General features: G+C 36.7%; 4 protein-coding genes and 1 pseudogene across 5 annotated transcripts; 3 read left to right on the forward strand and 2 right to left on the reverse strand.

Annotated features, from left to right (window-relative positions):
• The window catches only part of LOC111382478, a 28210-nt pseudogene extending 12841 nt beyond the window's left edge, over nucleotides 1-15369 (forward strand).
• Nucleotides 8869-10616, forward strand: LOC111382477. Its single transcript, XM_023006469.1, has 3 exons — nucleotides 8869-9866; nucleotides 10000-10226; nucleotides 10325-10616. The coding sequence occupies exons 1-2, from the start codon at nucleotides 9431-9433 to the stop codon at nucleotides 10206-10208; spliced, it is 645 nt and encodes a 214-aa protein (XP_022862237.1). The 5' UTR covers nucleotides 8869-9430; the 3' UTR covers nucleotides 10209-10226; nucleotides 10325-10616.
• Nucleotides 15370-15687: 318 nt separating the features above from the next.
• Nucleotides 15688-20212, reverse strand: LOC111382476 (ATPase 8, plasma membrane-type). Of its 2 annotated transcripts, none has more exons than XM_023006468.1 (12): nucleotides 19908-20212; nucleotides 19451-19670; nucleotides 19235-19369; nucleotides 18835-19149; nucleotides 18161-18730; nucleotides 17975-18079; nucleotides 17563-17872; nucleotides 16939-17453; nucleotides 16673-16846; nucleotides 16388-16570; nucleotides 16100-16278; nucleotides 15688-16002 (listed from the first exon to the last, which is right to left on the reverse strand). In XM_023006468.1, exons 2-12 carry the CDS (start codon nucleotides 19604-19606, stop codon nucleotides 15906-15908), a joined length of 2739 nt encoding a protein of 912 aa, XP_022862236.1. In that variant the 5' UTR covers nucleotides 19607-19670; nucleotides 19908-20212; the 3' UTR covers nucleotides 15688-15905. The 2 variants fall into 2 exon arrangements, with proteins under 2 accessions (XP_022862236.1, XP_022862235.1); XM_023006467.1 differs by having other exon boundaries at nucleotides 19235-19372; nucleotides 19452-19670; nucleotides 19908-20208.
• Nucleotides 20213-21380: 1168 nt separating this feature from the next.
• LOC111382481 (acidic mammalian chitinase-like) lies at nucleotides 21381-22562 on the forward strand. Its single transcript, XM_023006473.1, has one exon. It carries the CDS (start codon nucleotides 21381-21383, stop codon nucleotides 22560-22562), a length of 1182 nt encoding a protein of 393 aa, XP_022862241.1.
• A 1256-nt stretch (nucleotides 22563-23818) lies between these two features.
• Nucleotides 23819-25283, reverse strand: LOC111382484 (acidic mammalian chitinase-like). Its single transcript, XM_023006477.1, has 2 exons — nucleotides 24153-25283; nucleotides 23819-23987 (listed from the first exon to the last, which is right to left on the reverse strand). The coding sequence occupies exons 1-2, from the start codon at nucleotides 25261-25263 to the stop codon at nucleotides 23965-23967; spliced, it is 1134 nt and encodes a 377-aa protein (XP_022862245.1). The 5' UTR covers nucleotides 25264-25283; the 3' UTR covers nucleotides 23819-23964.
• Between the last annotated feature and the right edge of the window lie 34 nt (nucleotides 25284-25317).

The raw sequence follows: 25317 nt of genomic DNA on the forward strand, positions 1-25317 counted from the left end.
TTCACACCCTGTGGACAAGGTACAACATCCTAAGTTTGGTTGCCCTCAAGAGCCTCAAGTTCTGCATTTATTGCCTGTTGCCAACACTCTTGTTCTATAGCCTGTCTATAGGAGGAAAGAATGTAAATTGAGTTAAGGTAGCAATCATAGAGCTATGGGAGGGAAAATCATACCTATCTGGTGGTCGAGAAACACGAGAAATGCGGCGAAGAGGGCTGGTGGTGGAAGATCATCTGGTGTAGGATCTGATGTCGAAAATGGAGGATCAGGGAGGTTCGAGAAGGCAGTTGTCTCAATAAGAGGACCAGTGATTGGTGCAACATGTCTTCGGGTGTAAACAAGACCTGGCTTGTATCAAGAGGATTCTATAGAGAAATTAGGCAAGATAGAGAGTTCGGGGGAACAAACACTAAGTGCTGAAGGGAAGAAAGATTGCTTTTCAAAGAAAACAACATTATGAGAAATCCTAATGTGGCGTGTCGTAGGATCATAGCAAACATACCCTTTTTGAGTCCCACCATATCCGAGAAATGCACATTTGATAGATTGAGACGTGAGTTTTGTCCTTTCATGTTGTGGCAAGTGAACAAAACAAACACAACCAAAGGGATGAAGATGAGAATATGTAGGGTGATGATCGAAGAGTTTATAAAATAGCAAAACTTTATCAAGAGTATGAGAAGGTAATCGATTTATGAGATGAACAAATGTAGACAGAGCTTCACACCAAAATTGAGAGGGGACAGAAGACTCAATCAGGAGAGCTCTAACAATATCAAGAAGATGACGATTCTTGCATTCTGTAACTCCGTTTTGTTGAGGAGTAAAAGGACAAGATTGCTGAAAAATAATACATTTGGTTTGTAAGAAGGATTGGAATGCATTAAACATATATTCGCCTCCGGAATCGGATCGTAAGATCTTAATTGAGGATGAAAATTGATTGTTAACGAGAGCAAGGAAAGATTGAAAGGTAGAGAAAACTTCACTTTTTGCATGAAGAAAATAAATCCACGTGAAGCGAGTATAGTCATCAATAAAGGTAACACAATATTTATTTTGAGTATGAGAAGCCACAGGTGTAATATCCCAGATATCACTATGAACAATATCGAAAATATGTGAAGCATGAGAACCATGAGAAGGAAACGACAAAATTTTATTTTTAGCAAGTTTACATGAAGCACAATCAAGAGAAATAAATGAAACTGAAGCAGAATTCTTATTACCAAGCAAATCAGAGTTTAACAACTATCGTAACACATTAGAATTGGGATGTCCCAATTTTTTATGCCAATCATAAATATCAAAAGTAGCAGAATTACAAACAATAGGAAAAAACGAAACAGACTTTGGTGAAATAGAAAAGAGACGTCCCTTCGTAGACCCCCTCATGATCATTCTCCCGGACACCTGATTCTGCACATGACAACTAGATGAAGAAAAAGAGATAGTGCAATTGTTATCAACAAGTTGACCAACGAATATGAGATTAGTAGATAAATGAGGAGAAACTAGCACATTACGTAAATCTAGTGATAAATCACCTATGGCTGAAATAGGAAGTATGTTACCATCAGAGGTCCAGTATATGGTCTAAGGTTACCAAGTAATAAAGGATTATGAGTCATATGATTAGAAGCACCAGAGTCTAATAACCAAGAAGAAGTATCAGTTGATGGATTACCCGAGACTCCTAAGGCAGATAAAGTAGATATAACCATTTGTTGGATCATCTCAGGAGTGATGGAATTTTGGGTAAGACTAGGAGAGGCTAGAACTTGAGTAGTAGCAACTGGCGTAGCAGAACTACCGGCTAACGTGGCAATAGCAGCATAACTTGATTCAGTCTTGCGTGGAGGGAGAATAGGACATTCTTTAATCACATGACTAGTCTTTTTACAGTAATTGTATACCTTTTTAGGACACTGAAGAGCAATGTGACCAAACCCTTTACAGCTGTAACACTGCACATTGGACGTATCCCGAGATCTGAATTTTCGTTGAGCAGCATATGCAACAAGAACCGGTGCTACTTGATTCTGCTATTGCTCCAAAGAGGCACGAGTTATAAGTCGTTGCTCTTCCCTTAATAACTCATCCAAACAGCCATCCAACATTGGAAGAGATTCGTGATTCATAAGACTAGATCAGATAGATTCAAATTCAAATTGCAATTTCATGAGAAACTGATCTCGCTTGGCGACTTCATGCACAGCTTGTACAGCTTCGAGATTGTCAGGAGAAACTGAAGCATAAATGATATCTGTGTATTCAGCCCAAAGATTAGAGAATCCAAAATAAAACTCTTCAATGGAGCGAGAGTCCTGAGAAAAATTTGCCAATTCAAATTCCAACTGAAGTCGTCGAGCGTTGTTGCTTTGAGTATAGACTTTCTTTAAAAATTTCCACATAGCACGAGCAGACTTTTAAGGCCTGAGGTTAGGAACAAACTGAACATCGGCGTATCCAATTACCCAAGCCATAATTCTAGAGTCCTTGGTTTTCCAAGCGAGGTACTTCTCTTTACCTTTCTCTTGATTAGGAGGTGGGAGACTTCCATCAATATGTCCCCACAGATCCCCTTTCCCTTCAACCAACAGCTGAAAGTAAAATGCCTAAGAAGTGTAGTTCTTGCCGTTAAAGCGAATGCACATGGAATCAATTTTCTCAGTTGACATGATGAATAATTTTTTACCTCTATCAAATAAATTAATCACGACTTAACAAAATCAATTTTCCTCAAATAACTCAGCCTAATCAGTAGCAGCTCAAAAACTACCAAGTAAATTCAATCAGCCCAAGCCCAATAGCTCAAACCCAACATAGTCCACTGGAAGAAAAAAATTCAAAACAACTTACGAATGGAATTGAAGTACAACTCAACGACGCGAGCTCACCCACTGCAGGAGAAGACGAGCTCCGACCACCCAAAATCACACACCGACGGAAGAAGAGGAAATCCGGCCACACTCACAAAAACGTAAAAAAAATTGATTGTTCCGGCTAGTATCGAACTCAAGACCCACCGAAGACGAGACAACAACTTTGTTCTACCCTGAAGAAGACAACCGGTGACTACAATTGCAACTGACTGAGATGAATAGAGGATTAACCAAGAGGCAGAGCTAATTATCGAACCCTGATGATCGCGAGCAGAACCTAGATGCGACAACAGATGTCGCAGATTACGGGATCAAGAATTGACAGAGGTTAGGGCTCTGATACCATGACAATTGTTTGCTAAATAATTTTCACGTATGTATTACATCCTTTTATAGTATTACAGAGGTCCAAAGAAAGGAAAGAAAATATGTACAATTGAAATGAAAAGCCCCTAATATCATTACGTGATTTGTCTGGATTCTATTTTGGAAACTAAATAAACTCTAATAGCTCTTGCCTTTGATACTTGTAGGATATGAGACGGCAAGCAAATGAAACTGGGGAGGCAACTGCAATACCAATTACAGTTAAGCAGCTGGAAGCTATTGTGAGATTGAGTGAAGCACTTGCCAGAATGAGACTGTAAGTTGATGTAGAAAATCTTTTGATTAAATATGATTCCTTTTCTTCCTTGTTTTGCTTTTAGACATCATAGGTGGAATTAAAGTTGCAATGCTCATATCATTCCAACACCCAACTTGACTTCAAAATATTATTTCTGACTAATTTTTAGATGTTCATTTCTCGTACAGTTTATATTGAGCAGAGATTTGTTTCTCTATTAGTCTGTGCTTTTTAAACCATAGGTGAACGATAGGCTTAAGAGGAACAAAAATGCTGGAGTTTTACTTTGGGTTTCAGACAAGATAGTAAATTATGTTTTGAAAAGAAAGACAACATAGTATCCTGAAATTTATGTTTTGGACGTTTATCGCCAATCTTTGCAACATCCGATAGAAAAGGAAATTCCAAGAACAGACTTTTTACATTGTGTTTTTACTGATGGTATGGACAATGTCTCAAAATGCTTGCTGTCATGTTACTGCTAAAGTTGTGGATATGAAATGTGTCTGGATGCCATCAAATTGAGGAACACTTAATTGTAATCCAACTATGCATTGCAAAGCAAAGTTTCTTTGTGTAAATCAAAAGTTGGAATTGCCTTTGTCAAGAACTTTGACCTCATACTTACTATGTTCTATTTGTTGAATCATTGGTCCCATTTCAGTTGTAGCAATTATTTAAGTTGTATGGTTGCATTTTTGTGGGATATTGGGTTGGACTATTTTCCTGTGCATTCTTGAAATTGAAGGGGGACGTCGATTATGAAATATGGTAGATGGTCATTTATCCACTGCACGTTTAGTAATAGCTCCAGTGGCCAAGCAATGTGCACTGCAAAGCATTTATTTGGTGCAACTCAGCTTAGGATAAACTCCCAGCTAATAATATCTGTTGGGATCCTTGGAGTTCAATCAAACAATAAACATCAATCAATAAAAGATTTCAAGACAAAATCAAGGAATATAAAATGGAAAAACACAACCCAATCTCGGCCGAAATGGACAACAACTTCTCCTCTTCCTTATGGCTGATTTATAGGCTCAGGAACAGCTCCCATGTCATGCAAATCACCTTCCAAAGAGAGAGAGAGAGAGAGAAACCGGCAAAGAACGTCGCTAGAAACTGCCACCAACGCACCCTTAACCTTCTACCAAGCTTTGAGAAAGTTCACCTATACTTAGCCACTATTCTAGGCCTAAGTTATCTCAAGGGACTCTCAAGAAGAAGCTCACCAGAAGGTGCAAAAATGGAGAGAGTGGTCGACTAGAGAAGAGAGAAAAGACCTGTCCTGCCAAAACGTGGGGGAAGCCTTTTTGTGGTAACCATCTAGTCAAAGCTTCTCCCCCAAGACAAGGCAGCAAAAATATCTCACATAGATTAAATCCCGGCCATCGATCCCATCCAATGGTTCATAATAAAACTAGACAAGCACAATCCATGTGAATTACACAAATAGCACTTAAGTCTAATGGAGTTAAGAGAACCATATTCTCACAATATCATCATGCTATCATCCTCTAGAATTTGCTACTTAATACTATGTTCTGTGTGAGTTATAATCCCTGTTGATAAACCTGGAACATACAGTTAATTTCTTTTTTCCATTGTATTTTGTGTTCTCGCATCTGTATTTATCTGCAAGGGGTAATGGAGATATTTGTACGCATTACCTGTTTGATAATTTAAACTTTTTACTTAATTCTTCTTTATGATTTAGATATCACGTCGCGAATGATAACCGTGTCGTGGAAGCCATCAGGCTTTTCAATAACTCTACAATCTAAGCAGCACGTTCTGGAATTAATCAACATATAAATCTTACTCCCAAGATGGCAAATGAGATAAAGGTCCGACTCAAGCAACCCAACTTCTTCTAGAAGTTTTGATTCTCATTAACTTGTTTATCATGATGTATACTCTTCTAATTCCTTAATGATGTACAGCAACCAGAAACCCAAATAAAGAGAAGAATGGGGATTGGAAGCCATATTTCAGAGAGACGACTAATTGATGATCTTACAAGAATGGGCATGAATGACTCTATTGTAAGAGTAAATTATTTAGACTCTATAGTAAAAATTGTTAAATTGATTTCAACTTCTTTTGCCATGAGTGTATAAACTGTTGGGTTGTGTGCCCTATAGTATAGTTTTGCTAATATAAAAATAACAATAATAATTTTTATATTGTATAAAATTATGTTTACTTTATTTATTGTATTATTTATTGAGCATGCGAAATTAAAGTGCCTGTGATCACTTGTGATAATATAAGTTGGGTACTTACGTTGAGAAGTACAGTATGACATAACTTATATTTTGGTCATAAATAATTTGTTCACAACCAATGTCACATTGTATTGGAAGGTTGTAATATTGATCGATTCACTATTTAGGTTTGTGATTTGTCTTTATCATAGAAATAGTTGAAAGTGACATTAGTGCACTTGGAGTGTATGAGACGGATCACGTGTCGAATTTAATTCTATAGCATGATCGTGTGGAAAATTAAATTTCACTTGACCTCTGTGTATTTCATCTAAATCCTTTGACAGGATTATGTATATCGTTTCACAATTTTAATTGTTTTTTGATTCATCAATGAGTGAGATCAATTTGAAACTTGGGATTGAGCGGAGTAGAGAACATGAATTCATGTCGGGAACCGTCACCCTGAAAATGGGTAGACTGACTACTTGAGTATTTTCTGTTGAACGGTTAAAATTTGAGTTCAGTGTTTAGCGACGGCTAAACTTTGATGTCTGTGATTTGTTCACAGGAACGTTGAAGAAAATGAAATCTAAGTTAGTGAGAATAATTAGAGGGACAAAACGGTCATTTATGCTCGTACTTAATTATCGGATCTCGGATGGGGATAAAATATATATACAAAATGTTAGAGAAATTACAGATTTATTGGCTTCTGTTATTTTATATATTTCAAGAGTTCAGTCTTTTGCCTTTAGTGGAAAAAACAAAGACTAATAATTAGATTGGGTGGTCTAGGGTCGACTAAACAGGATCTAATTATTGGAGCTTGGAAAATATATGTTCGATCAGGTCCCTTTGGTAGTTCCATAAAGTATTGGAACTTAATTACGGTAATTATAATGATTTTGGGTTTAATTGTAATTACAATAAAGTTTTGTACTTGGTTGTAATTACTATGAAAGTTATAAACTTAATTGTATTTGTAATTAAAGTTTTAGGACTTACATGCAATTATATTTAAACTAATTAGAATTGGAGTTAAATTAGAACTACTTGAGTTTTAATTAGAGCTCTTATTTGAATGTGGAGTTATATTTGTACTAAAATTCTATCATCTTTTATTCTATAAATAGAGACTAGGTGGATAGAAAAATACTACAATATTCATAATTTCATAAGATTTAAATTTGTAGAGAGAAAAAGAGAAAGAAATATATTATTTTCTTGTAGTCCGATATTCAAGAATTAGTTTCTGAATTAATTGAAAGAAGATGCCCACACTCCGGTGTAGTCTTTGCATTGGAAAATACCATAGAAGGTTTGAAGGTTTGAAGCACCAAAATTCTTACAATTAAAGGAGACGGAAGTTCACGGATCAGAATTATTTCAAGATTGACATTAAACTTAGGTAAAATTTCGAATCCTTTAATTTTATTATAACATACTCGTGAATATCTAGACGATCTTATTTATTGACTTAAAGAAAATTTTAATTTCTGATTAATTTCGCTTCCACATTCCAACAACTGGTATCATAGCAATCTAGATCGTTCACGTGCTTGTTATTTTTGAATCTTGATTGCATGTTCTAGTCGAGTGATATCTAAAAAAATTTTATATATTGATTGAATAATTGGATTATTTTAAACTGCGAGCCAATTATTTGTGGCTAGTCTTTGATGTAATTTGTTATTTCGAGTCTGTAACAAGATAGGTGGATTACGACTCCATCATCTTGATTTAATTTTCTTTACAATTAGATTCAAAATTTGTGAGCTTAAGGGACATAGGAATTTATGTAATTCTTGTAATTTTTTTTTTTTTATCTTGTAAGTTGATTGAAAATTGAAGAAGAAAACTTGAAGACAAAGGACAAAGAATTCAAAGATTTTTATTTAAAAAAAAAAATTAACGCAGACAGACAGTTAAATCTGTCTGTCCGGCAGATAGTTTGTCAGACAATTTTTGTATATATATATATATATATATATATATATATATATATATATATTTTTTTTTCGAAATTAATTTTCAAAGGTATAGTGGCAAAGACCTTCATTGTTATTGGAGAGCTACTATTGGATCCTTGAAATTTTTGGGTTGAAGTTTTAGATTAAATATTGGGTTTAGATCCAATTAGTTTTTAATTTATTTCTTGAGTCTTTTAGGACTACAAATAATTGTTATTTTTATCGCTTTATGAATACTTTAAATTATTATTTGAAATATTGTCATTCTTGATATCATGATATATAGATTTATTTATGTCATCGCTCGTGTTACTATGAATATGATGCATAACATTAAACACGTATTTTTCTTTGATTAATTTAATTTAAATTAAATTTTTCTGAATAGAAAAATCGTAATAATTGAATTGTATATTAATTTAATTAATATAAACAGTTGGTAATTGTTTCAATTAAAATCCATTATTTGAAAAGATTGAGTAGGGATGAGTGTTTATTTAAATAAAAAACCATGGTCTCCTTTGGTCAATTTACAAGCAAAGTTTTTGTAATTTTTTTTTTTTTATCTTGTAAGTTGATTGAAAATTGAAGAAGAAAACTTGAAGACAAAGGACAAAGAATTCAAAGATTTTTATTTAAAAAAAAAAATTAACGCAGACAGACAGTTAAATCTGTCTGTCCGGCAGATAGTTTGTCAGACAATTTTTGTATATATATATATATATATATATATATATATATATATATATATATTTTTTTTTCGAAATTAATTTTCAAAGGTATAGTGGCAAAGACCTTCATTGTTATTGGAGAGCTACTATTGGATCCTTGAAATTTTTGGGTTGAAGTTTTAGATTAAATATTGGGTTTAGATCCAATTAGTTTTTAATTTATTTCTTGAGTCTTTTAGGACTACAAATAATTGTTATTTTTATCGCTTTATGAATACTTTAAATTATTATTTGAAATATTGTCATTCTTGATATCATGATATATAGATTTATTTATGTCATCGCTCGTGTTACTATGAATATGATGCATAACATTAAACACGTATTTTTCTTTGATTAATTTAATTTAAATTAAATTTTTCTGAATAGAAAAATCGTAATAATTGAATTGTATATTAATTTAATTAATATAAACAGTTGGTAATTGTTTCAATTAAAATCCATTATTTGAAAAGATTGAGTAGGGATGAGTGTTTATTTAAATAAAAAACCATGGTCTCCTTTGGTCAATTTACAAGCAAAGTAACGCTCTTGCCTCGTACCGGTAGTGCAACGGACTCCCTATAGGAGGGTCGTGTGGTTCAAGTTGTTTGATTGTATTTCTTTATGATAAAATCGTTTAAATAGAATATAATTTGTGATCATCATATAGATGACGAAATTATTTTCAATTGTTTAGAGATTGAGACAAATGTTGTTTACTCAAATCGAAATTATCTATGAACCTTTTATAGAGGTTCTCGTCTATAATTTTGGTGACCAAATAAAACGATAGTAGACTTAATATAGACATTTGTTGTCAAATATTTTTTATTTAGTGGGAGGGTCTTAGCTTGATTAGTGGACACATTGACATTTCCTATAGAGAGGCATGTTAGATCACATGGATCAAGTCATCGTTACATTATTGTAGTTAGATGGATCTACACATGCATTTATGCATCATATGCTAAATTGTCATTTCCCTGCTCAATTTTTAATATGAGATAAATTGTTATGTTTCAGCAAAATGTCTCTCAGTGCTTTTTCCGTTATTCTAAAACAAAATCAACTTGCCGGGGATAATTATATGGATTGGAAACATAATTTGATGTTTGTGCTTATTGTCGAAAAACTTGATTTTGTGTTCGAAGAAGAATGTCCTGAGGAACCTACTGAGACTACAGGCAAGTCCAAGAGGACTGTGTATGATAAGTGGATCGCTGCTGACAAGATGGCTCGCTGTTACATTTTGACATCCATGTCAAACGTGTTACAGCAAAAGCTTGAAAATCAGGAGACCTCTTATAACAAACTAGAAAGCCTGAAGGGCATGTTTGGACATCAAAGTAGGAGGGCTCGCTTTGAGGCCATTTGTACCTTACAAAACATCTGCATGAAACCCGGAATGCTTGTGAAGGATTATATGTTGACTATGATACACTTCAACGTGGCGAAGAATCTAGGTACAACTATTGATCAGGAAACTCAAGTTGATATGGTATTGAATTCTTTATCTGATATGTTTTCACAGTTTACTGTGGACTATCACTTGCACAAGATGAATATGTCACTAACTGAGTTGTAAAATGTGGAAAGTGGTCTCAAGGGTAAGGGTGGCCATGCTCATGTTGCAATTGCTAGCTCCTTTGGCTCCAAGCCGAAAGACGGAATTGGAAAGAAGAGGAAGAGATCTAATAAAAAGCCAGGAAGCAACAAAAAGTCCAAATCAGATGGAACACCGAAAGGCATGTGTTTCCACAGTGGTCACAAAGGACACTGGAAGAAAGACTACCTTGATGCACTAGCTAAAAAGCTGGGTGTTGGTGAGTTTTTTATTGCTGAGTTATGTTCGGTGGTTGATTCTACAAATTCCTGGGTTGTAGACTTTGGAGCCACTAATCATATATGCATTTCTATGCAGGTGCTTCAGGAGAGCAGAAGACTCGATGAGGGCCAGTTTAAAATTATTGTCGGCACAGGAGCTATAGTTTCAGCAAGAGCAGTAGGAGTAGTTTACTTTTATTTCAACAGTGTTAGGCGTTTAATTCTTAAAGACTGTTATTATGTTCTGCGGATGAAGCGAAATTTGATTTCTGTTTCTTGTTTAATAGGACAAGGTTATTCTGTAAACTCTGCACATGATGCGCTTTATATTTTAAAGAATAAAGCTCCTATTTGTGCTGGACATTTGGTCAATGGTCTTTATATTTTAAATTGTGCCACAAATGAAATAAATGTTACTTCTGTAAACCATGAACGTATGTCTAACCATACTAGTGATACTTATTTATGACATCTTAGACTTGGACATATTAACCTTAACAGGATACAAAGATTGGTTAGAGATGGTCCACTTAACACACTTAAGGTCGAATCATTGCTAGTTTGTGATTCTTGTTTGGAGGGTAAAATAACTAAGAGATCCTTTCTAGCAAAAGGACATAGAGCCAAAGAAGTATTAGAATACACCTGCGAGAGGGGGTTATGAGTATTTTATTACTTTTACCGATGATTACTCTAGATTCGGATACATCTACCTAATGACTCGAAAGTCAGATACTTTTGAAAAATTCAAAGAGTATCGGGCCGAGGTTGAGAAACATTTGGGTAAGAGTATTAAGATACTTCGATCAGATCGAGGTGGCGAATATCTCTCGGGAGAATTTAAGGACTACTTGACAGAAAATAGTATTGTTTCTCAACCGAGTGTGCCGGGTACACCCCAATAGAATGGCATTTCAGAAAGGAGAAACAGGACATTGTTAGACATGGTTAGATCAATGATGAGTTTCGCAACTCTACCTACCTCATTTTGGAGATATGCACTGGAAACAACAGCATATGTTCTTAACTCAGTTCATTCTAAGTCAGTTCCCAAGACTCCCCTGGAATTATGGAATGAGTGCAAGCCTAACTTACGTCATATTCGAATTTGGGGATGTCCGGCTCATGTGCTGAAAGGGAAGATAGAGAAGTTGGAGTCTAGATCAGAGATATGCCCGTTTGTGGGATACTCTAAAGGTACCAGGGGATATTATTTTTATAGTTCTCTCGATAGGAAAGCCTTTGTTAGCACAAATGCCACTTTCCTAGAGGATAAATATATTAATGAACGTTAGTCCAAAAGCAAGGCTGTGTTGGAAGAAATGAATGGAAGCAATTCCACCTCATCGATTCCTGAAACACAATCTCATGACAGACAACTTTTGGTGTCAGATATACCTAAACAATGTGTTTTGAGATGGAGAGATGAGTCATCCAATCCTATAGATCAAGTAAAAGTTGAAGGTATTGAGGAGGTAATGGAACCACCTACTGGTGATACCAACATTGATACAAACGTTACAATTCCAAACGATGCCACGGTCCAGGATCCGCCGTCCTTAGACAAAGTCAGAGGGTTATCAGACCACCTTCTAGGTACTTGTTAGTTGGAGAGTCCAATCAGGCATCTCCACAACACAAGTTGATGACCCGACTTCATATAAGAAGGCCATGAATGATGTGGATGCAGATTTATGGCATCAAGCTATGAATACTGAAATGGATTCTATGCATTCCAATTAGGTCTGGAAACTTGTAGATGCACCAAACCCCATCGGGTGAAAGTGGGTTTATAAGAGAAAGAGAGGAGCAGATGGGAAAGTGGAAACTTTTAAAGTAAGGCTAGTGGCTAAGGGTTTCACCCAACAAGAAGGCATCGATTACGAGGAGACATTTTCGCCTGTGGCTATGCTTAAGTCTATCCGAATTCTTTTATCCATTGCAGCTCATTTTGATTATGAGGTGTGGCAGATGGATGTCAAGACGGCATTTTTGAATGGCCATCTTGAGGAATGTATCTATATGATGCAACCAGACAGATTCACAGAACCTTGTAATGAAGACAAAGTTTGCAAGCTTCAGCATCCATTTTTATGGGTTGAAGCAAGCATCAAGATCTTGGAACAAGAGATTCGACGAAGTGATTAAGACATATGGTTTTGATCAGAACTTTGACGAACCCTGTGTCGATAAGAAGATACAGGAGAAAATTGTAATTTTCCTCGTGCTATATGTGGATGATATTCTACTCATTGGAAATGATATTGGAGCATTATCATCTCTGAAAGCATGGTTGGCCCAACAGTTTCACATGAAGGACTTAGGAGAAGCTAGCTATGTTTTAGGTATTCAGATCTTAAGAGATCGAAAGAACAAGCAGATAGCTCTATCCCAAGCTTCATACATTGATAAAATACTTGTCAGATTTGCCATGCAAGATTCCAGGAAAGGTAATTTACCTTTCAGACATGGAATCCAGCTCTCTAAGGATCAGGCCCCTTAGACTCCTGAAGAGGTAGAACGCATGAGTAGGATACCTTATGCATCGGCAGTTGGTAGTCTCATGTATGCTATGCTGTACACTAAACATAACATTTGTTATGCTGTTGATATGGTGAGTTGATATCAATCTAACCCTGGAACGGAACACTAGGTGGCAGTAAAGCATATCTTGAAGTACCTTCGAAGGACAAGGAATTAAATGCTAGTTTACTCATCACCAAATCTTGTTCCAATTGGTTATACAGATTTAGACTTCCAGGCTGATAAAGACTCTGGCAAGTCTACATAAGGATCACTGTTTACACTTGGTGGTGGGGCCATTATTTGGAGAAATATCAAACAATCATGTATTGCTGATTCCACGATGGAGGCTGAGTATGTGGCAGCTTGTGAAGCCGCTAAGGAAGTGGAGGGCTCAAAAAATTCCTAACGGATATCGAGGTGGTGCCTGCATTTGCACAGCCCCTGACACTGTACTGTGATAATAGTGGGGCAGTGGCAAATGCTAAAAAACCAAGGAATTATCAAAGGGGTAAACTTACTAAACGAAATTATCATCTCTTGAGAGAGATATTTAATGGAGGAGATGTGACTGTTAGTAAAATTGCTACTGGGGATAACCTCGCGGATGCATTTACAAAGAGCCTATCGGCTAAGGTTTTTAATGAATATGTGCAAGGCATGGGGTTACAGGACATGACATATATACTCTAGGGCAAGTGGGAGATTTGTTGGGTTGTGTGCCCATATAGTATAGTTTTGCTGATGTAAAAATAACATTAAAAATATTTATATTGAATAAAATTATGTTTACTTTTTTTGTTGTATTATTTATTGAGTATGCGAAATTAAAGTGTCTGTGATCACTTGTGATAATGTAAGTTGGGTACTTGTATTGAGAAGTACAGTGTGACACAACTTATAGTTTGATCATAAATAATTTGTTCACAACTAATATATAAAGATTGGCACCTTGTACTGGAAGGTTGTAGTGTTGACCGATTCACTATTTAGGTTTGTGATTTGTCCTTACACAGAAATAGTTAAAGGTGACACTAGTACACTTGGAGTGTATTGGACAGACCACGTGTCGAATTTAATTCTATAGCATGACCGTGCGGAGAATTAAATTTCACTTGACCGGTGTGTATTCATCTGAATCCTTTGAAGTATTATATATATATTTTTGCGATTTTAATTGTTCTTTGATTCATCAATGGGTGAGATTAATTTGACTGGTCAAATATCTCGATGAGTTGGGAACTTAAGAATGAGCGGAGTAGAAAGCATGAATTCGTGTCGGGAATCGTCACCCTGAAAATGGGTAGAGTAACTACTTGAGTATTTTTTGTTGAACGGTTAAAATTCGAGCTCAGTGTTTAGCGACGGCTAAACTTCGACATCTGTGATTTTTTTACAGGACCGTTGAAGAAAATGAAACTTAAGTTAGTGAGAATAATTAGAAGGGCAAAACAGTCATTTATGTTCGTACCTAATTATCGGATCTCGGACGGGGATAAAATACATATACAGAAGGTCAGAGGAAAGTATTACAGATTTATTGACTTTTGTGATTTTATATATTCCGAGAGTTCAGTTAGTAGAAAAAGCAAAGACTAATAATTAGATTGAGTGGGATAGGGTCAACTAGACATGATCTAATTATTGGAGCTTGAAAAATATATGTCCGATCAGGTCCCTATGGTAGTTCCATAAAGTATTGGAACTTAATTACAGTAATTATAATAGTTTTGTGTTTAATTGTAATTACAATAAAGTTTTGTACTTGGTTGTAATTACTATGAAAGTTATAAACTTAATTGTAATTGTAATTGAAGTTCTAGGACTACACATGCAATTATATGTAACTAATTAGAATTGGACTTAAATTAGAACTCCTACTTAGGTTTTAATTAGAACTCTTGTTTGAATGTGGAGTTATATTTGTATTAGAATTCTATCATCTTTTTCTCTATAAATAGAGACTAGATTGATAGAAAAATACTACAATATTCATAATTCCATAATATTCAAATTTGTAGAGAGAAAAAGACAAAGAAATATATTATTTTCTTGTAGTCCGAAATTCATGAATTAGTTTCTGGATTAATTGAAAGAAGGTGCTCACACACCGGTGTAGTCTTTGTATTAGAGAATACCATAGAATATTGAAGCATCAAGATTCTTGCAATTAAAGGAGAGGAAGTTCACGGATCAAAGTTATTTCAAGATTGATCATTGAACTTAGATAAAATTTCGAATCCTTTAATTTTATTATAATATACACGTGAACATCTAGACGATCTTGCTTATTGAATTAAAAAAAAAATTAATTTCTGATTAATTTCGCTTCCGCATTCCAACATAAACAACGAGAAAATAGGAACTTTTATGGTATCTAATATTGCTGTGTAATTGGTGCAAATTTCAGGTAAGAAGAGCTCTATTGATTATGCACCAAAGAGATGAAGTGGAATACAAGCGAGAAAGGCGAGTTATTGTGCGTAAACAGTAACGTGAGCAGCTTTGTAATAATCATCTCCACTGGATCATAACCACCTTTGAGAGCCAATGAAATATCTCTAGCTCATGCACTTGTACGTGAAACTGATTTCTTGAGTACTCTTTGCAAGTAGTGTATACCATTTATTTATTACTTGCTGCAGAGATTAACTCGTGTGCCCCTTTGTACATCAAGAAGTGAAAATATGATTTTTCTTGTATAACTCGTACACTTGAAGTTGATGATAGTAACTTTTGGGCCCAACATTTTTCTTATTTTTATACATTATCTTTATAAGTGGACTCTTGATTATTTATTTAGGTAAAAGTTTGACATGCTAATGGTCAACAACTCTATCTTGACCATGCCAAAAGAACACCAACTCCTTATTCCATGCCTCATCCCATGCCAAAGTAAACACATTCCACTTCATTCAGGACAATATTTCATGGACGTTTACGGTAAAATTGATCCAAATAGAATTCATAAAATGGCAAATAGTCATTCCTTCTATCAGAATACTTATATCCCATGGGACACTTTATCCACCTATTCCAGATTTTATTTTACAATGTTGTTGACATGTACAATTGTAAGTAGAAGATTACAAAAAATGTTATCTGTCTTTACTTTAAGCCCTTTTTTACTTTACAGTCAATTTCTATATGACTTGTCAGACGGTGTAGTGTTGTTGGATGGTGTCGATATCCAGCCCCTTCAGTTTGACCACTGATTCGACATGTCCCTTGAGAGTGTGAAGCTCCCTTAGCCTGCAACATATTCGTTGTGAGATTGAGGTGTGTATCTCGTAAATCTGTTACTTTTCAAAATTGTGTAGCATGAAATGGTTATATTTCATGTGAATACCTTGCAACTTCAGCTCTTCTTTTGGCCTGCTCAGCGATTTCAGACAATTCTTTGTAGTTCTTGTCATTGAAAAGGGCAGGAGACTCTGCTGGCTGGAGGCCGTGAAGAGTACGCTGTGCCACTGCCCATTGTGCTTCTCTCTCACCCTTGCCATAATCTTTCTTGGTCGTGAATGCAGTCTATCGTTCAGAAGAGAAAGTAAAGATTAAAAACGAATCAAAAATAAAATATTAAAGATTATATGGGAAGCTTTTTAAGTTTGGAACTGGCGAAAGATAGCAGTTTTACCCTGTTCTGAATCATGGTATCCCAAGCCTTGCCAGTCAATGCACAGCGAATTATGAACTTGAGAATGTCGAGTGGGAAGTAAGTGACGATGCTGAATATCCAGATCACACCAGCCCATCCCCATCCGATGCCATGAATCCTAGCGAAGCCCCAATTTGCGTATACAGAAATAATTGTAGCCAACTGAACCGAGAATTAATAGTTAAATAATGGGAAAAAAAAAAAGTATACTTCGAAATTATCATAATAAATCATGTAAATGGAATTAGATTACGAGGAACTTACCAACTGGGCTACAAAGAAAGCACCAACAAGCAAGAAACCAGGGCGTTCCGTAAATGACCAGCTTCTTGACCTAGTCACAAAGATGAGTGCTTGACTGATAATGCTCACTTGAAGGTAGAGAGCAGCGGTAAGCTCATCCTGATTGCCTCTGATAGATCTCACTTTAAAGGTGTTCTGCTAGCAAATGCATGTATTAGAGCAAAATTTTCGTTGTTATCTTTACTGCTAAATTAATTAAAGAAATTGTTTTCTATGAATGGACGTACAGAGAAGAAATCGGTTTCAGATGCCAGGTAGAAGAATACGACAGTCATGATAGCCATGTAAGTTCCAAGTACAATGCCAGTGGCGAATATTTCTTTGAGCTTCCAAGAGTCCGGCACCGGAGATGGCTTCACCCTGTCCTTGGAAATGGTCATGATGGTACCATCATTGAGGATGGCAATGATTAGAACCATGAATGGTGAGAAGTCAAACTTCCAGATGAGGGCAATGAGCATGAATCCCATCACGATACGAATGGTGATAGAAACAGCATAGATGGTATAATTCTTCATCCTCTGGAAGATGGCTCTGCTTGTCAAGACTGCACTAACTATAACACTGAGGCCTGGCTCAGTCAAAACAATGTCGGATGCACTCCTAGCAGCATCAGTTGCATCTGCCACAGCAATACCAATGTCTGCCTTCTTGAGTGCTGGTGCATCATTCACACCATCACCTGTCATACCACAGATGTGCTTCATCTCTTGCAGTTTCTTCACGATCTCGTATTTGTGCTCTGTGAAGTCACAACTTCATCTCAGTAGAAAAATAATAGCTTTACTTGATTTTTATTTTCATTATAAATAATTGACTTGTTTTGCACGAATTGTATATGATGATTTTACCAGGGAAGACACCAGCAAAACCATCTGCCTTCTCAATGAGCTCTTCGACAGGAATCGAGGCAATGGACTCGTCCTTGCTTTGGCCAAGAAGGGAAGAAGATGGATACATGTTAGTACCCATGCCAAGCCTACGTCCAGTCTCTTTGCCAATGGCAAGCTGATCACCAGTGATCATTTTGACATTAACGCCAAGATCAAGAGCTTTACGGATAGTCTCTGCACTATCATGCCTTGGAGGGTCAAAGAGGGGCAACAAACCAACAAACTCCCAAGGTCCACCAGCACTCTCTTTGGTTTTCTCTGGAATAGTCTGCAGATATGCCGACATAATCACATTTTAGTATAACATTATCTTTCATTAATTTACAACTCAACGAACATCTTTATAGTACTTCATATTACTCTATCTTACCTGTCGTGCAACACCAAGAGAGCGAAGGCCACGGTCGGCAAAACTATCAATGATTTCATGTGCCTTCTTCCTTGCATCCCCTTTGAGTTCAGCGAGATCAATGATCTATCAAAATATCAAAAGAATTAGATATTGTGTATTAGATATAAGTCTATTAACATTAACGTACAATTAAGGATATCTCACTTGCTCTGGGGCTCCCTTGCTGCTTCGATGCCAGTCTCCATTGGAATCAATGTAGGTGATTGCAGTACGTTTATCCACTGGGTTGAAGGGCAAGAAATGCACCTCTTTGATTCCTGCTCTTGCCTCCTTGGGATCACTCAACATATTAACAATTGAAGCATCAATGGCATCCTGGTTCTCGACCCTAGAAGCTCTGGCAGAAAGCAAGATAACGGTTTCTTTATCCATGTTCTTTGGGAACACCTCGATCAGGTTTTTATCAACAGTGAGCTTATTGAGGGTAAGGGTTCCAGTCTTGTCACTGCAGAGAACATCCATTCCGGCCATCTCCTCAATGGCAGTCATTCTTTTGGTGATGGCGCCCTGCTGGGATAGCCGATGAGATCCAATAGCCATTGTTACAGACAAAACTGTTGGCATGGCAATTGGGATTCCTCCAATGAGTAGCACAAGCAAATTGTCAATTCCTTGTCTGTAGTTTCTGTGCTGGATCGAATACATAACTACAACCTCAATCAGCATACCCACAGCAATGGAGCAAATACAGAAGTTCCCAATGGCGGTCAACACCTGATAAAAGAACATAGAACACGTGTTAGAGTCCTCACACTTAAATTTCAACGCCATAAACATCAGATCAATCTGACATTGTTGGTGGAGGTCAATCTAGGTACCTTTTGGAAGTGCCCCACATTGTTGGTGCTATCAACAAGGTGAGCCGCTTTGCCAAAGAAGGTGTGAACACCAGTGGCGATGACCACTGCCTCAATCTCACCCTGTTTGCAGGTGGAACCAGAGAAAATTCCATCACCAGGGTTCTTTGTTACTGGAAGAGACTCCCCAGTAAGGGCCGACTGATCAATCTTGAGAGCATCACCCTCCAAAAGACGGGCATCAGCAGGTATAATATCTCCTAACTTGATGCTGATCAAATCTCCTGGAACTAGGATTGAGGCATCCTGCTCAGTCCACTTGCCATCTCTCAAAACCTGTAAAATAATACCAAATTTAGAATGAAGTTGGCTGCTAATTGAAGGGTGGGCAACGTATGAATAAATTTTTGAACAACAATACCTTGGTTTTGGGAGCAAGGCCAGCCATAAGGGCAGCAGCTGCATTGCCTGCATTATTCTCTTCTATGAAACTAATAGTCGAGTTGATAATGAGCAGTACCACAATACCTACGAAGTCTTGCCAGTCCGGACCCTTTCCCTGCATAATTCAATTGACCGTGTCAATCCGAAATTTTCATATAAACCCGGTGGGGTGAGTGAAGGTAAAATGTGATTACCCCTCCATTGGCCAAAGCAATGGCCATGATAGCGGCAGACTCCATGACCCACGAGAGAGGATTCCACATAAAACCCAAGAACTTGAGGATTTTGCTCTCTTTTTTCTCCTCAAGTTTATTCGGGCCAAAAATTTGCAGCCTTGTTGCACCATCATCAGATGTCAAGCCATCTCTTGTACATTTTAGCTGCTTGAACACTTCCTCAACAGGGATCTTCTCCTGCAAAAGCACACATTTCCACATGAAAAACTACTGCAAGAATTCAAGCATCTGACAATCACGTGTACATTTTGCCTAAGATATGAATCAAGAACTCATGTTGTGCTTGAAAGCAGTTTTTATTTTTATTTTTTCACCAATATCCGTACATGCTGCCGAAAAAGCAGATAAAAAAGCATGCTTTTAAACACGGCCAAACACAATAATACGACTTTCATAAGGACGGGTAACACGTACGAGGTCAATTTGTTCGTTCTTGATCGCTTCCAAGGACATTTCGGAGGCCATGATTGTTTTGTTTAAGTTACAAGAAAAGAAGGACCACACTGACAAGGTGAGTAAATTCCTTTCTCTCCTTCCTTATTGCCCAACTTTTCTGTCTCTAAACAAATATCTATGTTCTTTCAGGCCTCCATGGGAAACAAAGGCAATGCAGAATCCTTACCATTTACAGCCCCTTCCCCCCTATATATTTAGCCATTATTGCTGTTCCTTAAGCTCTCGAGAATGGCGGCTGATCATCAATTCTTCCCTTTCGTGGCGCCAAAAGAAAAGGTCGGTTTGTCGTTTGACCTTAAAAAACTGAACTAAAATCAAGCATTTGTTCAAAAAAAAAAGAAAAAAGAAAAAAAAGAAAGAGGTGCTTTATTCGAATTAAGAAGTTGTCAATTGTTAATAGCCATTCCATGAAAATAATTAAATTTTGTTTTTGGAATTTTTGATTTACCCATTCTAGAAAATGCTAAAATTAATAAGAATTTCTTCGTAGCCTATCATTTTCGCATTTAGTAGGGACACAAATCTAGCGGCTCATGTCCTACCACGACGAGTTTTTTACAATTTCAATATATTGTAGGGGTTGATATCCCACCTCCCATGTTTTGTAAATGTTATTGCCTTGGAATCTATTGAATAAAGAAATGCATTTTGCCCTAAACAAAACTAAATAATTAATAAAAATAAATAATTAAGAATTAGTACTAATAATTATTTAAAAATTAATAAATATAAATAAACAGGTTTCGAAAGAAAAAGTTGAATAATGTATCTCTTGCTAAGTAACTGTTTTTTTAGTTATTAGTAAGAAATACATATAATATCTAAATATTTGAAATAAAAAAATCACTTACCTAGGGTTGTAATAAAATTGCTGCGTGTTTCAATTAGTGAAATAATATTATTGTGACAGTCTTTTTATGATGGTCGAACACACGGAATAATACATGTGAAATAATGAACTTGTCAAATGAATACGAGTTGAAGATAATAAATTTGTCTTGTATTGAGACATAACAAATAAAAGAATAATTCTATTCATGAACTTCATAGTGGATTTTGCATTTCTTGTTGTTGTGTTCGATTTATCGCTATTTTCTCGACCGAAGTTAATTTCTTTCTCCGACAGGTAACATTTTTTCAATAGAAATTTGATACCTAATTCAAACTAACATCAGAAGCAAATATTCACAAGAACAAATCTGAACTGAGAGCCAAATTTTACATTTATGTACCATTCACACTTCACTACGTTAGAAAATCCCATCCTCGGAAAGTTCAAACACGAACTTCGAAATATGTAACAAATCAAACAAAACAACATCGATACAAATTATATTTTTCTTGCCCTTGGCGCCATAGATAATATAAATACATGTATTTGCGTATTCTTGATTTTGTGAACAATCCAAGGAACAGCTGAAATTATCAATGATGTCTGTTTACAAAATCTATGCACTGTTTCTTGCCATCATTGCACTTTCCGATGCTGCACCACCACGGTCATTTCTTCCACTGCCGCCAGCGGCGGCACCAGGTCCTGCACCGCCACCTAGCGGTGTCAAAGGTGCATACTGGCCTTCCTGGCTAGCACAAACACTCCCCCCATCGAATATACCAACTTCATACTTCACACACCTGTTTTATGCCTTTGTATTGCCTGATGCAACATCATATCAGCTGATAATCACAAAACCTGATGATCAATGGATGGGAAATTTCACCACCAGCCTCCACGCGAAAAATCCCCCGGCCAAGGCATTGTTATCGGTGGGCGGCGCAGCTGGCAGTCCTAACAATTTCTCAAACTTAGTCAGCAATTCAGACAACAGGGCAGCATTCATATCATCATCTATTGATGTAGCAAGAAAATATGGTTTCGACGGGCTTGATCTTGATTGGGAATTTCCCAGCAATCCACTAGACATGTCCAATCTCGCGTTGCTCTTCCAAGAATGGCGGGCTGCTGTTAACCAGGAGTCACTTGCCTCTGGAAAACCCGGCCTCCTTTTGTCGTCTGCAGTTTATTTTGCTTCCAATTTCTTCTTGTCCTCGGATGTTCCCAGGACTTATTCCGGGGAAGCTATTAGAAACTACGTTGATTTTGTGAATCCAATGTGCTTCAATTATTATGGTTCATGGAACACTTCTGCCACTGGAGCTCATGCCTTGCTTTTCGATAATTCTAGCAACATTAGCACGAGTTATGGGATTTCGACATGGAAAGGAGATGGGGTTCCGTCAAATAAAATAGTAATGGGAATGCCAGTTTATGGGAGGACATGGCAATTGAAGGATCCGAATGAACATGGAATTGGAGCTCCTGCTGTGGGAACAGGCCCCGGAGGGACTCAAGGAGTTATGATTTATTCCGATATATTGGAGTTCAATTCACTGAATAATGCTACTGTGGTTTTTGATAATACGACGGTGTCGACATATTCTTATGCAGGAACCAATTGGATCGGATATGATGACACTAATTCAATCCAGGCTAAAATCAAGTTTGCCAAGGCTCAGGGCCTAGGGGGATATTTTTTATGGGAACTTGGTTATGACAGCAACTGGACTCTTGCTAGAGCAGGTATAAAATCATTTTTCCCAGTAGCTTTATAGTGCTTGTTTGGGATAGCTTAAAAAGAGGAGGAATGCACGTCCTGACTTTTCTTAGTCCACCTTTTATTAAGTTGAGAGTGGGGGCTGCCTAGCGTAGCACAACCTAGAATTCTAGCATGTGCGAACCTAAACAAATTTTAGGAAACATCAAAATAAGTTTGTTACTAGGGAAGATAAACCTCATCATTTTTATTTTTTTCTTAATTATTATCACTCAATACCCTACTGGAGAAGTCAAACTGGGCTAGAAAGGTTAGTGAGCTCCAACGCACTCAAGACACTTAGAATTGCCTAGGGATGGCAATGGAGTAGGTCGGGGCAGGGACAGTCATTTTTGTTCCTTGCCCTGACTCCATTCAGGTTGTCCCTCTTTGCGCCACCCCCATGCCCACTTAAGGCAGGTTAGGTTGGGACGTATGCTTCCTGCCCAGTTTATATTTTTTTCATGTCTTTGATTAGTGAAAATCATTATTATAATAATAATAATTATTATTATTATTATTAATTTTCAATTTTTCAATGTTCTCCTTACCCATCCCGAGGAAACGATCCCTGCCCCACATTACCTGTCTCGTTCGGAGCCGGACCCTTGAATATTGGGTTTAAAGATTTTTATTTTTATTTATTTATATATATTTTTTGCCGTCCTTAAAATTTCCGAACCAACATAAGACCAAAAACCATGTTGTATGTAGTTAACATGCAATAATTTGTTATTTAAATTATTGAACGACATGATAAAACTCCTACTAGTTGACATATAACCAACTTAATTATGATATTGTTTATTTAATACACAAAATAATTGTACTGAGTAATGTTATTCATAAGCGTTAAACATAATTTATATAGTAGTGATCCTATTATGACATAAACTGTTATTGTTCTTTTGAATTATTGGACTAATGTTGCGGTCTATATTATGTACGGCAGCTTCCATGGCGTGGGATAGTGTGAATTGTTGATATGGTCATGCAAGGTTCAAATTACACTGTATGTCTTGCTAAAAATTGACGTTGTGCACCATGATTAATAAAATATATTTACGTTGATACTCCATGTATTGTTGCCATTAATTTGTTGTGAAAATTATCGAAGTATTCTATTTCAATAATGCACTCAATTCTGTATTTTTTTTTCACGACTCTTCAAAATTACATTCATTTTTACTAACAATCATCTAGATTCTAGACGATCAATTTCATAAAAGCAATCTGAATCTAACATTGTCGAACGGACGTATAATCAACAAAAGATGAAAAAAGTAAAAAGTAAAACAATTCAATTGAAGTTTATTCTATAGTCTCTCTTGCAGAATAAATATAATTCAACGTTAACCCTCTTGACAGTTGTAATACCAAATAAAATGTTACTTTATACGTACGAATCATTGGAAAAATTCTCAAAGGCGCCATAGCTGGGAAGCTGCAAAAGGAAACATAAAGAAAATAATGTGCGTTAAATATCAGTATGTTAGTCTTAATTAAATGTGCATTAACCTGTTTGGTTTGGATAAAAATTAAAATTTTAATATATTTTGATAAAAAATAGTGAAATGTAAGATTAAAAAGATATAAAAATTATATGTACCTGTTTTCGAGATTTTCCACTTGTAATCGCCATTAACAGCCCAAAAGAAGTAGCCACGAATTCTAAGAGCTTGAGCATAACCTATCTTCACCGTCACTGATGGAGTATCATCGTACCCAATCCAGGTAGTATCAGCCACTGAATACATGGATACACTCTCCGCATCATACTCCACTTTGGCCTTATGATCTCTGTTAAATTTTACTATTTCAGCGAATGTTAATGCTCCCTGATCACCAGGTCCTACGTCAATGGCCGGTGCTCCTACACCGTGTGATTTGGGGTCCTTAAGCTTCCATGTTCTTCCGTATAAGGGCAAACCCATGACCAATTTGCTCTTTGGGACGCCTGACTTGATCCATGAACCCAGGCCGTAACTTGTGCTTATGTTGGTTTTGGAGTCGAATAGTGCAGCTTGGGCGCCTGTGGTGGAAGTATCCCAAGAGCCATGGTAGTCATAATTCATTACGTTGATCCAGTCTAAGTTTTTGGTGATGGAGGTTGCAGGATATGATCTGTAGGTCCCTGAAAGGAAGAAGTTGGCTGAGAAATAGACGGCGGCAGTGAGGAGGAGCGGTGGCTGGTTGCTGATTTTGGCTTCCTTCTGGACCTCCAGGCGCCATTCGTCAAGTAAATAGGCCAAGTTTTCCATGTCCTTAGGCGTTTGAGGAAATTCCCAATCGAGATCAATCCCATCAAAACCGAATTTTCTCGCCACTTCTATGCTTGAATCGACGAAATTCTTACGCAATGAAGGACTCGAGGCCATTCGTCCAAAGAAAACTGGACCTTCGTCTGCCCCACCAATGGAGAAGAGTGTCTTCACAGGTGGCTTCTTTGCATGAAGAGTGGACGTGAAATTCACTAGCTCCACCTCTGTAGCGTATTCTATGTCAAACTTAAATGTTACATTGTTAGGAATGAGAAATGCATAGTATATGTGTGTGAAAAACGACGTCTCAATGGAAGATGGAGGAAAATTCTTCGCCCATGAAGGCCAGTAGGCGCCTTTGATTGATTGAGACGAGGACGAAGAGGCCATCACAGAACATGCTGTGAGACTCAAGATCAAATAGGCGCAAAGATTGTAAGTTTTTAAGCCTGCTGCCATTGTATTATTTTTGCTAATATGCACTTTGGATTCTTTACAGATATATAGAGAAAA

This window comes from Olea europaea, unplaced genomic scaffold (genome assembly GCF_002742605.1).
Source record: "Olea europaea var. sylvestris unplaced genomic scaffold, O_europaea_v1 scaffold2510, whole genome shotgun sequence".
Lineage (NCBI taxonomy): Eukaryota > Viridiplantae > Streptophyta > Magnoliopsida > Lamiales > Oleaceae > Olea > Olea europaea.